This window comes from Mixophyes fleayi, chromosome 8 (assembly GCF_038048845.1).
Source record: "Mixophyes fleayi isolate aMixFle1 chromosome 8, aMixFle1.hap1, whole genome shotgun sequence".
In the NCBI taxonomy this organism is placed as follows: domain Eukaryota; kingdom Metazoa; phylum Chordata; class Amphibia; order Anura; family Limnodynastidae; genus Mixophyes; species Mixophyes fleayi.
Window position 1 is genome coordinate 8561742 of NC_134409.1, and position 19190 is coordinate 8580931.

The 19190-nt window shown below is 42.3% G+C and overlaps 1 protein-coding gene across 10 annotated transcripts in view; it reads right to left on the reverse strand.

The window, feature by feature from the left end:
- Nucleotides 1-15163, reverse strand: part of DOCK7 (dedicator of cytokinesis 7) — a 102401-nt gene extending 87238 nt beyond the window's left edge. For 8 of the 10 annotated variants that reach the window (XM_075181798.1, XM_075181804.1, XM_075181800.1 and 5 more), the window contains exons 1-4: nucleotides 15056-15163; nucleotides 3956-4058; nucleotides 2203-2378; nucleotides 1605-1673 (exon numbers count right to left, since the gene is read on the reverse strand). In XM_075181798.1, the coding sequence (XP_075037899.1) occupies nucleotides 1605-1673; nucleotides 2203-2378; nucleotides 3956-4058; nucleotides 15056-15093 (386 nt within the window). In that variant the 5' untranslated portion in view covers nucleotides 15094-15163. The remainder of the gene's footprint in view (nucleotides 1-1604; nucleotides 1674-2202; nucleotides 2379-3955; nucleotides 4059-15055) is intronic. The other 2 variants (XM_075181805.1, XM_075181802.1) reach the window with 1 other exon arrangement.
- Between the last annotated feature and the right edge of the window lie 4027 nt (nucleotides 15164-19190).

Below are 19190 nucleotides of genomic sequence, written 5' to 3' on the forward strand. Positions count from 1 at the left end.
ACCACCATTCAAGAACTGACCACAAGGGGCACTGTTTCTCTACAGTCCAGTGGTTCCCAAATTTTATCAGTTTAAGGCACCCTTAGAGTCTCCATAATTTTTTCAAGGCACCCCTCCAAAATAATTAACGAGCAGTCCCGTTTTATAAGTAGCTGGGTCAAAAAAAATGTAATAAGTACTTAGGTCAGGACAGAAATACTTATTTAGTTGTATGCAAAAATACACATAAATCCAAGGGAAAAGAATATTTTTATATATTTTTTTCAATTATATTTCTGTCAAAGAATAATTCACAGCCAACTCACACTGTGCTCTCCTTCATCTCCACACATGCTACCCCCTCTGCATCATCCCCTCACTCTGCCCCCTCTGCATCATCCCCTCACTCTGCCCCCTCTGCATCATCCCCTCACTCTGCCCCCTCTGCATCATCCCCTCACTCTGCCCCCTCTGCATCATCCCCTCACTCTGCCCCCTCTGCATCATCCCCTCACTCTGCCCCCTCTGCATCATCCCCTCACTCTGCCCCCTCTGCATCATCCCCTCACTCTGCCCCCTCTGCATCATCCCCTAACTCTGCCCCCTCTGCTTCATCCCCTCATTCTGCATCATCCCCCTCACTCTCTGCATCATCCCCCTCACTCTCTGCATCATCCCCCTCACTCTCTGCATCATCCCCCTCACTCTCTGCATCATCCCCCTCACTCTCTGCATCATCCCCCTCACTCTCTGCATCATCCCCCTCACTCTCTGCATCATCCCCCTCACTCTGCCCCTTATCAGTAAGTTGGACTTTGAAGTGATTCTTCAAGTATTTTTAGTTGTATCCGCAAACCCACTAAACTAGGTGCAGATTGACGGACCAAGAAGTGGACCTACAGCTTTACCTGGGTTAGGAAGCAAACGCTGTCACAAATATAGAATTCAGTGCAGGTCTGCATTTTATTTTGCGGTTCACCTATGACTCTGCGTTTGTGTGATACAGTTTAAGCATCTGCTAGAAGGTAACCCTCAGGAATAACAAGAATGGAAGGAATGATTTAGCTATGGTTGGAAATTTGCTATCAGTATGTTTTTTCTTTTGCATGCAGAGGTCTCCATTTCTTACACGATCAGTCCTCTGACTGGGAGCATCCTTAGAGACTCTCACCTCTGGGGGCGTGGCCTTTATCAGAGAACTGAAGCTCTGAAAGCCATCTTGCAAAATGCTGGCACCAGTACTACTAATGGAAGACCCTACTGCGAATCCCTGATAGGAAACGCTGTCACCATTAAGCCCTGCCCGAGTTATTGGATTGACCAGGGTAGGAGGACTAGGGAACTGTGGGGGACACAGCATCAAGCAATCCCTACTCTCACCAAAGGCAACTGCAAATTAGGACAGAGGTGGCGTCAGAAGTGGGATGAAAGAGCCCCCTACTGGCAGCAGGCAGACTACAAGAAGAAATAAAGTGATAAACAGAAAATCTGTGAAAATAAATTAAGCTTCCCAGGGGGTGGACCCAACCCACCGTTTGTGCCCCCCTTCTGTGCAGATTAAACACAAATGATCACGGCTGCTTGCTTCTATCGCACAAGAACGTCGCAACCGACACCAAACTTACTTCCTATTGACAATGGCCCAGTCCTCTGTGTAACTCCGTATACAGTCCTTGACATGCGGGTCCATTTCACTGCAAGGACAGAAATAGATTTATTCAAAAGTCACAGAGAGCCAACAAAGAGTCTGTACGCAGTCAACTAACAAGGGTTCAAAATGCGTCAAGTATTTTGTTGCTTAATGGGAAATAAATATTTAAAAATGTGCCGATATATCTTTTCACCTGGTAGCATCATGTAGGGAGTTTCCCTTTAATGTACCGATAAACCCAAATGTTTATATTTTATTTTGTTAATCACACAGTGCATGAGGCAACAAGTAATAAAGGAACAGAAAGCCAGAAACTGGTGACAAAAGGGCAAGTGGGACATATCAAGGTGTTCAGTGGCTCTTAAAGGTCACAACACTTCCTGTCAGCGGATGACCGCACGGAGAAGCCAATGACGTCATCTTATCCACATGGACATAATTTCAGTCTTGCCCAATAAAAATAACATCTGATCAGATCTTCATCAAGATGGTCAATCACTATGGGCCCATGAACGATGATGATGAATAAAAGTCCTACAAACAACTAATGCAAATGATCCGTAGACCGTTACCTGTCTTCTGGAGCAGAGGAGACCACGGTCCGACATTCCCGCGGAGTATACACCACCTCTACGTCGTCCGCTGGAAACTCATACAGGTCCCTTAAAGGGCCGGAGTCAACGGCCACCGGATGACTGATGAGATAGTCCTCATAGTCCACAGGATCCACCACGTCAGTAAGTGGCACCTGAAACATACAAGATGGCAGAAGACAATGGCCCAGTGAGTGAATGATATCTCCTGAGGTCACCTATGGTTATTAATGAGGTTAGCATTGCTACCTCATGGCGATCGGGCACTCTGGTGACCCTGTGTATGTAATTAGATTGTAAGCTCCACTGCAGCAGAAATGGGCTAATGTGATTGCCCAGGAGTGCTTTAAATATCAGGAAGTGTTCCCTTCCACTCCTATCCTGTGATGAAACCAGCTTGGATGCTGAAGAAACTAATCAGGATACTTTAACCGCTGTGCTATTAATCGCCATTGACCACTTGGGGACATAACGGAGACGGGACATTGAGGACGTGCATTACAGACTGTCAGATCTTCATCCATTGCCTTTCGCACGACATATTGGGAGGTAATTGGTGCCGATATTGTATGAGACTTGCAAATATGTTCTACTGATAAGAATAAAGCGGATATCTAATACCCATATCCCAGAAAAGTATCTTTGTGTGTGTGAGACTATTACAATTACTACAGGTCCCAATTTGCAATGAAACTGACAATCTTTTCAAAGTTTTTACAACTGGATCCATAACACATTTCAAGCGTGGGATTATTATTTCTGGTGACTCTACACTGTGTTTTTTACTTAAGAGTAAGGATGATGTAACATAAATGTTTTTAAAGAGATTCCTTGGGGACAGTGTTGTATATTCTATAATTATTTTGATATATAGAAGGTGATATGGAAGGTAAGAAAATATATACATACATATTATATATATATATATATATTTTGAATACATATATTTGCCCTATTTACATTTGTTTTGTTTATGTCTTGCAAGTTTTGGGACTGGCAATTCCCTCATTGACAGCAGCATCGTTGTGTGTTCTTTTCTTCAATATATGAACATTTTTATGGATGTCTTTGTTATTGTATTCTCCGTACAGTACTGCATTATATGCTGGATTTATATAAAGAATACAACCTATAATAAAAGTGTAGTTAGAACCTAGGGCTCACTCAGATACGTGCTGGGAAAGTGGACAAATATGCGTAAAAACTAACACACACGAATTGTGCGTTCTCCACGGGTAGCGCGCATTAACGCGTGAGACACAGGGGCTGCTGCGTTCCAAAACTGCAAAAGTAACATTAATATTTTACGCAATGGTGTTAATGGCATGATTTACTCTGACTTATTTTTTTTATGACATTCTCATGCATTTGTTAATAGATGAAAAGGACAATAAAAGCCTATAGGTGTGAACAAGCCCATTATCAGTGAGCAAAGAGCTCCTATAGATTCTGCAGATGGGCAAAATTATAACGGAAAAGATTTGGTCAGTTTGAACGACATAACATCCGACGGCGTGAGAGACAGCCGGGTTCCAATAGAAATGAGATGCTAGGGCGCGTAAGGTAGAGAGAGATGCACATTTTTCTTGCTCAAATGCAACACACAAGAAACAGGACGCTAGTGCTAAAATCACTCATTTATTTGTACAAAATTATTTATAGATGTGGCTCTTTTCGTCTTATGCCGCCATCTTCGAGCATAAATATTATATAGATCATGTGAATAACTTACAGAGGCATGGTGCGAAACTCCTCCTCCCACGCTCACGTTTTTGTGCAGTTGCGGGGAGCCATACTGTCCCGAAATCTGTTTGCGCACCTCTGCTGCCACGGTCCTAAAAATCAGGGGGAAAATGCTTTATACGAGAACAAACACAAAGGTTTTGCATATATTTCCATACATTAGATTGCATTACACATTGATAATATCTACATTACAGTACTTTCTTTAGCATATTTTTTTACTGAACTATTTTTTACCATACAATCATCTATACCATGTCAAAATACATTTACATTCATATTTGTACCAAAAACCTACATAAATATAATTAGTGATTTTATTTAATTTTTATTTTTTTATTTTTTTTATTTCATTATTTTTTCACAAGAAAATCAACTTACACAAGTTAGGCATTAGTGATAAACATACGTTTAACTTTTTTTTCCAACATGTTCACATGATTTCAAATACTTTTCAGAGGTTTTTTATTTTTAAACACACCCCAAGGAGGTGCGAGATAAAACAGCATAATTTCCTGTTTTACCCGCCGCGTTAAAAAACAATTGAATAGCTTTTAACGCGGCTGCCTATCGCACACCCTTTTCTTTCAATAGACCTTCTACTGGAGCGCGAGAGGACCGTTTCATGAAAAAAAACGTAGCATTAAAAATGGAATTGAATCACGGGTAAAGTTAACCCGCTCAAAAATGATAAAAAACAGTGTTAAAATGACAACGCTATCAAAAAAACAAACAAATTTATATTAAACCTATAACTGACAACAGAGGTAAATTATCCCAAATATATATAGAGCAATAGCAAAGGAGACTTCTTGAAAAATTAAAAAGTGGGGTGAAACATTAAAGTTTGGGGACAGGCTCATTTCAATGGGTACGAGCAATGTGTTTGGTGCATTAGATTCGAATACATTAGTCTGTTAATGTGTGTAAATTTTAATCACTGTAGCACATTGTTGAGAATCGGTTTCAATTGCAGCGATTCTTAGTGGTTAATATTATTTAGAACACAGATTTGTATGTTTATAATTATATAGCACAATTTGTGAGAACAGAACGCTATTGTCTTTTCATTTTTGGTATTTGTACATGAAACATTGATGGAATCGCCTACGATACAGATTAGATCAGATAGACAGATTTAGGTAAACGTGCAGACAGAATATATGTGGCATAACCCAAATTTTATCCAATCATATGTTTTATTTTATTTCTGAAATCGTATTAGCAAAAAAAAACAAATCACTAGAATATAATTGTTTGCAAGGGGTTACAGCATCCTACCACTGGTTTTCATAAATATCCCCAAATATGTCTCGATGCAGAAATATTTTGATTTATTATTGTACAAGAACAGAATATTGAACAGATATGCAATTTTAGGTAATCTCCTGGCATGAAAAGTGCCCTATGGTTTTCAAAGCGTTGATATCGCTAATCCACATTCCAAGGCTGATATTTATGCGTGAACAGTTTAATATTAATAGAAGCATTTTGAAATTCCTAAAACATGTAGGCGGGTGAAATTGCCCCCTGGTTATCTCAGCTCCGTGCACTAAATATCTCTCAGGAAAAAAATGCAGCATTGAAATCAATAGATCTTTGTGCAATGCTGGGATGCCTGAGAAGGCACTGATGAGGATGACTGAAAAAACTGCATAGTTTATTCATTTTTAATAAAAAGCTACAACTATGAATGGAATATCTGCCATCTGCCACAATGCACTAATTCACTATATGACAGAGCTAGCCAGGGACCTCCAACCCATTAAACTGCTACGTTATGTATTTTACAAAACATCCACGATTAGTACAAAGGCTGGCAGGAGTATTGTGACCACTAATTTTACACCCCAAGTTCCTTTATATGGAGATAATAGAACTATAAAACAAATTTTCTGTTGAGTCTCAATATAGAAAATAAAGAGCTCAATATAAGAGTTGTGCGTCACTGGCATGTTAAGAGTTAACTAGGTCCTGCATCATTCCAGACCTGGAGCAAACTACTGTGTAAAAATAGAAAGGGGGGAGTCATTATTATCATGAGTTCTATTTATGCTGCTAAAACTTTACGTTTTCAGTCAAAATCTTATGAGAATGTTTTATGTGGATTACATGTGTCTGTTTGTTTTACTCATGGAGCAGGTTTAAATTGGTGCATAAAGGTCCTGGATTATGGTATATTCCAAATGACTAAATATTAATTAAAAAAAAAAAAAAAATAATAAAATAAAAAATGACACACACACAGTGGCCCATAGGTATGGAGACACCATTTTCAAAAATTCTAAAAATTAGGGTTGCATCCAAGGTGAATGAATTCAAGATGGCCGCCATACTGACCACATACCCTAAAAAGTTTACCACCACACCCAGATGATGTGTGTAGACACTGGATTAATATTTCATAACTCATATCCATTTTAAAAGGGTGCTTCCACACTTATGGACCACCTGGTATAAGGTATATATATGCATCTGTCAAACTTTTTCGGGTGTTCGGCCAATATGACGGCCATCTTGGATTAAACAAAATTAAAAGGGTGATTCTACACTTACGAACCACCCTGTAGAAGTTTATATATATATATATATATATATATATCAATGTTATCTCTGTATGTGCACTCTATGGATTCTATTTAGAAGTGGTGAAGAGCCAAAATGCCAGCATGCCCGCTTTACCCTACTTACCGGCACTTCCCGCTGCCCCCTATAAACTTCTATCAGACAATTTATTTAGGTCTCAGGATGGCGTTACTGGTTTTTTTCTTACTGGGATCCAACTGAATCCTCTCGCTGGATCCCTCCCTAATGAAAGCACATGGAGCGTGTGCATAGTACCCTCTCCATCCACCAGCAGCGTTAGGTGAGCGCGACTTGAAGCCATTCGTGTCACCGGGACAGAGGGTATGACCGCACCAGTTGCATCATCACGCCCCTGACCAATCTGAGGTGAGCGGGATATGATTTAAGTCATGTCGGCACATCTACGCCACATTGCTGGCAGGCAAGCGCCCAGGAAAGTCACCCTTATCCAGCAGTCTCCCGGACATTCAGGGAGAGCCGGCAGAGAGGTATAATGTACTTGTTACTTTAACCCGAGTCCCTGTCATTACTAAGCAGTCATCTGCTGAACCCACAACAGTACAAAGACGCTGTATAAATAGATTTGCAGAATCAGTATAAATCGCTTCCTACTTTGTCAAATTCCAAATAAAACATGAACTGAGGACAGACAGAATCATTGCATCCATGGGCGTAGTATTCACTGGCACTCCGGAGAAACGCCATCTAACCTAGGGATCCCAAACAAGTGACCGTTTCTTATAGTTATTGGGACGTCTGATGTGCAACAAGGCTTTGAAGATGTGCTCTTTTTATAAATGGGGTTTATTTCACATTAATTTCTTTAGAAATGTTCAACAAAGCTGCTTGTGAGTCATTCTAAACAGAGAAAATGATCAGTTTGTGGTGTCGTATTGCCACACTAGCTCTCTGCTAAGTTAAAAAGAAATATGATCTATAGAAACCAATTCAACTGCGCCCTTAGTGACCAAATCATTTTGGAAAAAGAGGTAGAAAATTAGCTTTTTTTTTTTTCTTTCAAACCATAACTTGTAAACCCAGTCGTCAGATATTGGAGCACGCTACATTTATTGTAAATAAATGTATCTTGTATTAAAATTATATAGTATGTCCCTTTAAATGAAAGTAAATTAATACTGCACTACCTCCTAGTAAGATTGAGTAGTGCACTGGCTCCACGTCGCTGGCCGGACCCTGGGGTTTGCTGGATGCAGCCCCCGGGACTCTGTTGGGTTCTAAAATACAGAACTGTCAAATTAGGTCAACCAGGTTTAAATATCTGCTGTGACTTGTGTGAGCAGGACGGCCAATCATAAGCTGTAATCTCTTGATTGCGGCATGTGATTGGTCCTCCTGCCCATACCCCCCTCTGCCACCATTTAAAGGTAGTTAATCTTTGCTAGGTTACCACCTGCTTTAAGGTCGATGGAAGGAAAATTAGGAGATGAGGAAATTCCTTGTGACTTTGCCTGTAACAGACAGCAACATTGTAACAATGCAGTTACTGTAACAGTGCTGTCTATTCAGAGACTGGTCACATGTAGCTCATTAACCAGTTGTTCAAACTATACAGCAATGAGTCTCTGAATAATGACCAGGGATTGATTTTTTTTTTACAGGCGGTTTATTCAGTAAAAATACAGCATTGTGCCAGTACCTGATTGTGAGAGTCCTAAGAGGGTCTCATTCTTCAGAGCCTACATGATCTTAATCCCAAAATTAACATATCCAGCTCTGATCATCTCATAACCTCACAAAGCTTTGACCCAAATGTATATACAATTACAACACCCATGGAAAAAATGTCATATCCTGGAATCATAATCCAAAACGACCGTCTCCCAAGGGTCCGTGCGCCCCTCCAATCCTCCGTCTTTCAGGAAATTAAAACCAGTCCGGAAAGGGTTAAACGGTTATGCCATACCTTCATCATCATAATCATTTATTTATATAGCGCGAACATATTCCGTAGCGCTTTACAATTGGGGACAAACATACTAATAGACAAACTGGGTAAAACGGACAAAGAGGTGAGATACTTTCAGTCTGATACTGTTACAAGATAAATTTGTGTAAACGCTATTAACCCCTATGTTTCAAGAACAACAGACCGAGGGGGGAGGTACTAAGGGACAGCTCCCAGTTCTCCTAATCTCCAGTCCCATAGGGTCCAGGTTCTCACAGACAAGACGAGCAGGAATGACCCAAGCAGGGGCAAACACAGGATTTGTAGAGGGGGTTTCCACACCATGGCGCCAGTAGGCGTGACCAGCATGCATGGGGGCGTGGCTATAATTTTAGACAGTGCTTGGCTGCTCTTCAACTCTTCCTATCACCATAATAAACATGGGCAATGCTGCGTGCACTACTGTTAGGTGCACGCAGCTCTCCCTTTTCAAGCAGAGCCGTGTGAAGTGGGGGCAGGGTCCAGCCACCTCAATTATACAGTGACCCAGGCTTGGAGGGGGATTTCCAGGCACTAGGAAACCCCCCTCGGTTTGCCCATGCCAAGATTGAGGTTGATCTTACCTTTCGACTAGCCCGGAACGGGGATTGTCATTACTTTCAGCCTTTGCTATTTTGGGCACGATTGTGGACCGTCTGCCAACTAGCAACGTGAAGTGTGATCGCATAGATAGAAGCTCATCCAGATATCTGGAGCCACTACGCTGAAATGAACTACATCACCTACCTGAGCTTGGCTGAAATCAGACCCTAGAGTGTGTAATTAGGAAAGACCAGGGTGGCAAATTTTAGCCTGGTTGGCGAGACTCAGCACAGCAGCCTACTGGGTACAACGGCAAAAAATGCCAGTTGCCCAGTGACCCAGCTCAAGGTAGCCCACTATGGCATGGCATGGCACCGGGTACATGGCCCCTACCCCCCCCCCCCCAAGTCCAGAGACCCCAAACCAGACTGCTATAGGGACCAAGATCCTTCCCCTGGAAGACAACAAAAGGGCCAGAAATACTACTCAGCTGTCTGTATATATATTTATGGATCCCCATTGTTAGTGTGATCTATGTTTATTTCCTGTATTAGTCATTAATGTCTCCTGTACATCAGGGTTAATACACCAATTTGTATAGGCATTGGACGACCCACATCATCATCATCATCACCATTTATTTATATAGCGCCACTGATTCCTCAGCCCTGTACAGAGAACTCATTCACATCAGTCCCTGCCCCATTGGAGCTTACAGTCTAAATTCCCTAACATACACACAGAGACAGACAGACAGACAGAGAGAAAGAGACTAGGGTCAATTTGATAGCAGCCAATTAACCTACTAGTATGTTTTTGGAGTGTGGGAGGAAACCGGAGCACCCGGAGGAAACCCACGCAAACACAGGGAGAACATACAAACTCCACACAGATAAGGCCATGGTCGGGAATCAAACTCATGACCCCAGTGCTGTGAGGCAGAAGTACTAACCACTAAGCCACCATGCTACCACGTCATCAGCGGTTCTGCCTGGACACACGGTGTCATACACAAACAAAATACAAATACTCTCTATACATATATAGCAAAACTGTATATCTACAAGTGTACATATAAAGAAGCTAAAATAAAATGCATTGCTCTATTTAAGGCTGGATACTGCACGCCCAATAAGTGATTCAGGAAGTAGTTTTCGCCCATGATGTTCCCGGATAATTATATGCACAGAGAATGCTTTAGTAGAACAAATAAAGGTCATTTTAGTTCTAATTTAGACACATCCTCTTTTGCAGTCACAAAGTAAACTCCAGTATAAGAATCTTGGGGGAGAGAATCTACACAAATGTTGCTAAAGAGTTTAAAAAGAAAAAAGTATGTTGATGTTAACACTGCCCAATTGTTATCAGACACTGTATTTTGTAAATTTTGCTCACCAGGGGTTGGTTGTCAAATTTTAGCTCAGTGGGGGGGGGGGCAGATTTAGATCAGCAGCTTGTTAGGGACATTTTAAGAGGAAAAAAAATTGCAGGTAGCCCAGTATGGGACCAACCCAGGGGGGCAGATGGCTCCTTGCCAGCCGGCTTGAGTAATTGTCAGGTACCTTATATAGATGTAGCCACACTATGAGTAATATTCTTTTAAAGATCACATCTCCTACACGCAGCAGTGGCAGTCAATATCTCCCAACGGGAAGGATGCCCAGAAGTCAAATGTCTGCCTTTTTGACACTGGGGCAAGACAGGGGTTTAGTGGTTTTGGGCGGAGGTCTCCTTTAAATATCCGTAAACCATGACAGCTGGTAGAGTGGTAGAGACATTAAAGGACATCCTGAAGTAGGATGTATTATTATGAGAGAAGTCACAGTTAATACATTTGTGCTCCTATATCATCATCATCATTTATATAGCGCCACTAATTCCGCAGCGCTGTACAGAGAACTCACTCACATCAGTCCCTGCCCCATTGGGACTTACAGTATAAATTCCCTAACACACACACACACACACACACACACACACAGAAACACAGACTAGGGTCAATTTGTTAGCAGCCAATTAACCTACCAGTATGTTTTTGGGGTGTTGGAAGAAACCGGAGCACCTGGAGGAAACCCACGCAAACACGGGGAGAACATACAAACTCCTCACAGATAAAGTTATACTGAATGATATCTGTAATGTGTTATAAAGGTGACACATTTGCTCTAATCCTTACACTTGTGCAGAACCATTGTGGTAATGTTTATATAATAACAACTAATGCATGAAAGATTAACGATAACGTGATAATAAGGAAAAGTGAAGGTAAACCACACAACGTAATATTTGCTTATAGATGGCAATCAGACTGAACGACATATTACTAAGTTTTGGCACCATTGCTGAAACTCCTAATTACATTGAGAAATAATCAATGTCCAATATTTTACCAACAATTCCCAATTAGATTAAAACTAAAAGGTTCATGGTGCAGACTTTACTTAATCCTTAAAAATCCATGAATCTCAAACAATAAGACGATTTAACAATACAAAAAATATATATACCTTGTAATATTCACATATAATAATGTAAAATTTGCCATGCATCTGAACAAAAGCTACTGTTCTCTGTAATCACCCAATTTCTGGCTGAGAGACCCCTTGTCTGTGTCCTTCAATAAACTTACAGACATGAGGTCCACTGTGCATCTGAAAATAAGCATTTTTACCCATTGCAGAAGTGCTTTGTGGGTAAAAACTCCAAATCAAAAATTGACAACAGCAAGTTTACCAGAAAAAAGGGTTTGTCCTGTAGACATCGGACATTACAAAGAGGAGAACAATGATTACAGAAACGTTATCAGGTAAATTGTAAGAAGACTGTTATATGAAAACATGATTATAAAACCTGTGTCCCTCCAGCTGTTTATGAACTACAAGTCCCAGAATGCTTTGCTAGCCTCTGTTATTAGAGGACATGATCTGCAGCTATAACCAGAGACGTTTTAAATACAAAGCTGCAAAGATTCAGTATAAATTGCTACTGTAAAGTAAGTCACCAGTGTCTCTATATAGATTGTTCAATTCATATATTACTTCATTTAATATTATCAATTACTAACACTTGAAGCTACGTATTAACAAACTGCTAATATGCAGCAATTTACAGTCATGGCCAAAAGTTTTGAGAATGACACAAATATTTTTCACAAAGTCTGCTGCCTCAGTTTTTATGATGGCAATTTGCATACATTCTAGAATGTCAAGAAGAGTGATCAGATGAATTGCAGTTAATTTCAAAGTCCGTCTTCAAAGTTCATTGTCATGACATTGAACTTTATACCAAAAACAACATTTCCACTGCATTTCAGCTCTGCCACATGGACCAACTGACATCTGGTCAATGATTCTGGAGACAAGGCTGGAGATCACTCTGTCATGCTGATTGAGTTAGAATAACAGACTGGAAGCTTTAAAAGGAGGGTGGTGCTTGAAATCATTGTTCTCACTCCTACGCTTACTGTTAGCCATGGTTACCTGCAAGGAGACACGTGCAGTCATCATTGCTTTGCACAAAAAGGGTTTCACAGGCAAGGATATTGCTGCTAGTAAGATTGCACCTAAATCAATGATTTATCAGATCATCAAGAACTTCAAGGAGAGAGAGGTTCAATATCTGTGAAGAAGGCTTCAGGGCACCCAGGAACGTCCAGCAAGCGCCAGGACCATCTTTTAAAATTGATTCAGCTGCGGGATCGGGGCACCACCAGTGCAGAGCTTGCTCAGGAATGGCAGCAGGCAGGTGGGAGTGCATCTGCTCACACAGTGAGGCGAAGACTTTTGGAGCATGGCCTGGTGTCAAGAAGGCCAGCATAGAAGCCACTTCTCTCCAGGAAAAACATCAGGGACAGACTGATATTCTGCAAAAGGTACAGGGATTGGGCTGCTGAGGACCGGGGTAAAGTCATTTCCTCTGATGAATCCCCTTTCAGATTGTTTGGGGCATCTAGAAAAACGCTTGTCCAGAGAAGGAAAGGTGAGCGCTACCATCAGTCTGTGTCATGCCAACAGTAAAGCATCCTGAGACCAATTATGTGTGAGGTTGCTTCTCAGCCAATGGAGTGGACTCACTCACAATTCTGCCTAAGATCACGGCCATGAATAAAGAATGCTACCAAAACATCCTCCAAGAGCAACTTCTCCCAACCATCCAAGAACAGTTTGGTGATGAACAATGCCTCTTCCAGCATGATGAAGCACTTTGCCATGAGGCAACAGTGATAACGAAGTGGCTCAGTGATCAAAACATCAAAATTTTGGGTCCATGGCGAGGAAACTCCCCAGACCTTAATCCAATTGAGAACCTGTGGTCAATTTCAACAGGCCGGTGGACAAACAAAAACCCACAAATTCTGCCAAACTCCAAGCATTGATTAGGCAAGAATGGGCGGCCATCAGTCAGTATGTGGCCCAGAAGTTGATTGACAGCTGCCAGGGCGAATTGTAGAGGTCTTCAAAAAGAAGGGTCAACACTGCAAATATTGACTCTTTATATAAACTTAATGTAATTGTCAATAAAGCCTTTGACACTTATGAAATGCTTGTAATTTTACTTCAGTATAACATAGCAACATCTGACAAAAAGGTCTAAAAGCAATGAAGCAGCAAACTTTGTGAAAACCAATACTTGTGTCATTCTCAAACCTTTTGGCCATGACTGTACAGCAAACAGATGCACAATTTGCACTAAAGCAATAAAAGATCATTGATGATCGGTTTCGATGGCCTCCCACATATCTGCAATTTGTTAGCAACAAAATGACATCATACTCTATGTCTGAATACATATGGACCATATGGCTGCTTATCTCTCTGCACTTTCAATGCAAACATATTTTGGCCGTTAAGGAATCATTAGATTGAAAGCTCTATGTCACACAATCAGTTCTGGAAGACATGTCAGCAGCAGTGTAATGTACACAGTCAAGTATCCAATTCAGTTCATGAAGTTGCTGTATGAACTCTTCATCCAGGATTGATAGACAGGGGGGGACAGGGTCTCATCCAGGACTGACAGAGGGGGGGAGAGGGTCTCATCCAGGACTGACAGACATGGGGGGGACATGGTCTCATCCAGGACTGACAGACATGGGGGGGACAGGGTCTCATCCAGGACTGACAGACATGGGGGGGGGGGGGGACAGGGTCTTATCCAGGACTGACAGACATGGGGGGGGGGGACAGGGTCTCATCCAGGACTGACAGACATGGGGGGGACAGGGTCTCATCCAGGACTGACAGACATGGGGGGGACAGGGTCTCATCCAGGACTGACAGACATGGGGGGGGGGGGACAGGGTCTTATCCAGGACTGACAGACATGGGGGGGGGACAGGGTCTCATCCAGGGCTGACAGACAAGGGGACGGGACGGGACGGGACAGGGTCTCATCCAGGACTGACAGACATGGGGGGGACAGAGTCTCGTCCAGGACTGACAGACAGACAGAGGGGGGGGGGGGGACAGGGTCTCATCCAGGACTGACAGACATGGGGGGGGGGGGACAGGGTCTCATCCAGGACTGACAGTGGGGGGGGGCAGGGTCTCATCCAGGACTGACAGGGAGGGGGACAGGGTCTCATTATCCAGGACTGACAGACAGAAAGGGGGAACAGGGCACATAGAGGACTGGCAGACAGGGGGGGGGGGGAAGGTCTCATCCAGGACTAGCAGACAGGGGGGGGGGACAGGGTCTCACCCAGGACTGACAGACAGGAGGGGGGGGGCAGGGTCTCATCCAGGACTGACAGAGAGGGGGACAGGGTCTCATTATCCAGGACTGACAGACAGAAGGGGGGAACAGGGCACATAGAGGACTGGCAGACAGGGGGGGACAAGGTCTCATCCAGGACTAGCAGACAGGGGGGGACAGGGTCTCATCCAGGCCGGACAAGGGGGGTGGGTGGCGGCCTGTGTTGGGAGTGGAGCCTGGGAATCCCCCACAGGGGCCCATTGTCCAGGAGATCCCGGGATAGGAGGGTACAGGGTACGGGCCCCGGGCAGCCCCGGTTACCTGCTGATCTTCTGGGCGAAGGCTCTGCGCTCCGCCATGTCCGCCTCTCACAGCGACTCCCGGCCGGGGGAGATCGGGGATACTGGGAAGCGGAGTGCGCGCTGCTTCTGTGGAATACGGCGGCCGGGTACCGTAATGCACGGACGATCTGCGCACTAGGGGATGAATGGGAGGAAATCATAATATACATATAATAGCTCAGTGTATAAATACATGTCCATGACTCACAGGTCTCCAGTTATTAACACACTATAATATTATCCGGGTAATGAGTTATTATGTGTAAATAATGATTGTCACTCCCTAACAGTAATAACAATAATAAATGTTTATATAGTCTATATATAAATATATAATAAAAATAATGCAATATATATTGTCACCATTCTCTGATATTATTTTATCCCAGCTTGTCATCTTCCAAATCCCCCAAATCCCCCTCATTGTTTTTATTTTATTTCCTTTCTGTCTCCTACACTGCTTTCCAGCCATGTCCTTATATCATCAGGCAGGGTTCTCTTTCCTAGGCCACGAGTAACATCTATTTCCCATGCAGGGAGCACAGTAAATGAGAGATGTGTTCCAGGGCAATGAAAAGAAGAAGAAAATAAAAGACTTTACCTGGTGATATACATGCAAGGCTGAAAGGCAGAGAAAGGAGAAGAAATGTAAAGCAACATATTTGGCAAAAGTCACGTACAAGCCAATCGTGTAAAGTGTCTGAACGAGGGAAACCTGCAAAGGATGTATTCACATTTACATTGCTGTATTCCAGTTTTATTGCTGTATGAATATTTCCCTAATACATAAAACTATTGTGCTATATTCTATGTACTCAGCCATACAAATTAGGAGTATACACCTTAAACTAAACCAACCCTGTACCCCAGGCAAGGGCATAGATCTGTGTGTAAAAGAAATGATTATGTAATGAACACACTGTTTAGCACAGCAGCGTTACAACATGTTTTATGTAACAACACTCAAGACAGAGCAGCCATTGATAATAAGAGTAAACATACGGTGGAATAACTTTGACTTATTGTGCGAAAGGATCAGATAGGAGCTTCCCAAACAGGACTGGATTCCAGAGAGAGATCCTGGTTTCATGCATCCAGGGGGTAAAATCATGGAACTAAATAACTGGGATGGATGGATCGCTAGTTTACATGTTATCAGAAGTTATATTGGGAGTATGTTGTTGTAGTAACGAAAAAATATTGTTTGTTTTGCTATAGATGTCCAAAGAAACATAACAAAGTATGTTTTGCTATGTATACGCCAAATATAGTTACATTTATTTAACTGATGTATATTCTTTGTGGCTTTTCTTGTTAATTAAAAACAGGGTTTATCTTATTACTGGGAATATAATCATTTACATATAATTGAAAAAGAGTGAGCATTTGGATGCTAAAGCTGGGTACACACTACAGGGTTTTCGTTCAATAGTCGGCTCAAACAGCCGACATACGACCGCTCGTTCAAAAGTCGGGTCAGTGTGTGCAGTGACACGATGGTCGAAAGTCTGCCCAAATGGACGATTGTCGCCTCATTCGGTTGGTCGTACCGTTTAATATTTTCGTTCCAATCTCCTTTCCGTTGTGTAGTGTGTATAGATTTCCTCCAATCCTCCGATACTTCCTCGACCTGGGGCTCCATTGGGGGCGTGTGTATGTAAATTTGTGATGCCTGTACCAGTCCTACGTGGTGCGGTATCCGCACATCACAGGCTTGTGTTTTGTATAGATGTATATTGCACCTGTCTGGCTGCAGACCATTACACTTGTGTAAACCACGTGTGTTATTACCCTTTGCATCTATATTAGGAATCCAAATCATATTTACCCTTTATAAACTTATACATTTATAAACTATTTGACTTATAAAGTCATATTAAACTTTATTAACTAATATTTGTAAAATACCCAGAATAAACCACACAGTGTTCATGTAACAGTTGTATTGCAGGAAAAAGTACAAACATTTTTATTGTAGAATATGACAAGTGAAAAAAATAGAAAATGACTATTGCTCGGTAGTTCACTAACCAACCAGGAAGGGAGTAGGTGGTTTTGCATGATTGAAAATGATGGCCAACTCCTCCGGGACTTTTCACCTTCACAGACAGGATACAGACACTAAGGAACGTGTTGTTACACCTGCTCAGGTAAGAGCAGGGCCGGATTAACCATAGGGCTAACTGAGCTACAGCCCAGGGGCCTATGGCATCCAGGGGGCCCTTGAAAGTGCTCAGCAGCAGTATTGATCGGTCGGGAGCGGGGGCGCCCCCGGCGCGATCAGTGCTGCTGAGCACTTTCACTGCGGTCCTTCTCCGGCGAGCTGTAGTCTCCTTACTGAGGAGATCTCGTGAGTCTCACTCTCACAAGATCTCCTCAGTAAAGAGAGTACAGCGCGCCGGAGAAGGAGGTAAGTGCCGGGGAGAAGGGGGGGCCACGGACAGCTCTGATCGCGGGCGGGGGACGCGGGCAGCTCTGATTTGCGGGCAGCTCCGATCATGGGGGGGGCCCTCACGGGGGAAATGGAGGCCCCCTTAGCCCAGGGGCCTCCATTCCCTTAATCCGGCCCTGGGTAAGAGTCCTGTGTGGTTGTAAGATGTGTTCATATAACAAAGATTGTGCAAACATTTGCCCAGTGAAAGTTATTCCTTTATATTGAATATGCACCAATTGTACTACCTGTTCTACAGAAATTTGAATAAATCTTTCCAGTAATAAAAAAAAATAGTGGTCTACCTTGGGCTAGGTCACTGGGGTACCTGCTGAGCCAAGTCTCGCCCTTTATCCTGGGCTAAAACTTATCAGCCAGCCCCTGATCAGGGTATGGTTTGGGGCTTGCTTTTGTCGGGACTGCCAGGATAAATATTGGGGGGTCTGAGTTCCAAGTACATTTATAGGCTGAGTATTGGCTCATCAGGTGACAGTCATACATTAAATCCACAGCAAAGGAAATATTTCAATATAATTCCACAGATATCAACAGAAGTCAAAATAATGCAAAGGGCCACGTAGGTCTTTGGTCTTTCAAGACAACTGCGTATTGTATAAGGAGAAAGATATTGGACCACGAAGAACATTAATCTGGCATGTCTGATTGCTTGGTGCAGTTGTAGATTTATGGGTAAGTGCAGGTCTTGAATGGTGAGTTTTCAACTTTGCAAATCATTGTTTTAAAGGTTTATATTATCTATAAATATAATCATCATCACCATTTATTTATATAGCGCCACTAATTCCACAGCGCTGTACAGAGAACTCACTCACATCAGTCCCTGCCCCATTGGAGCTTACAGTCTAAATTCCCTCACATACACACATAGACACAGAGAGAGAGAGAGAGAGAGAGAGAGAGACTAGGGTCAATTTGATAGCAACCAATTAACCTACCAGTATGATTTTGGAGTGTGGGAGGAAACCGGAGCACCCAGAGGAAACCCACGCAAACACGGAGAGAACATACAAACTCCTCACAGATAAGGCCATGGTTGGGAATTGAACTCATGACCCCAGTGCTGCAAGGCAGAAGTGCTAACCACTGAGCCACTGTGCTGCCCAATATAATAAATATTGTCCCCATTTCTCTCCTGGTTTGTGTAGACTCTGGGTTCTCAGCTTATGGCTTTATTCAAAGGTTACTTCAGTCTGTTAAATATAACTTACAATTAACATTACATGTAATAGTAAACAATAAAATTGTTCAAAACTAATCAGAAAGTTTTTTTTTAAAAAATCAAAGCAAAAACATTTAAATGAATAATTAGAAGCTTGATATACATTGACTCAGGGGGTACTGTGAATAAATGAACATACATTAGGGAATTTTAAGTATAAACAAACACTTCATGGAGTACTTGCTACATTTTTATTATCACATAGGAAATTAATTATATCTTGATGTGATGTCTAACTTCACACGTTGCCTTAATGCAGCTGTGTATATTTATCTATGGCTAATAAGATGGTTGCAATGACCAAGTATTATATCTAAAGAGAGAACAAAGGGTATTTAAATATGAGAAAAATAATAACATGTTATGATATCCCGAGGCACTTAGACTGAGGCTAAATCCTGCCACCTTTTGGTGGAAAAGTTACAGATTCCCTTGTGATACAGA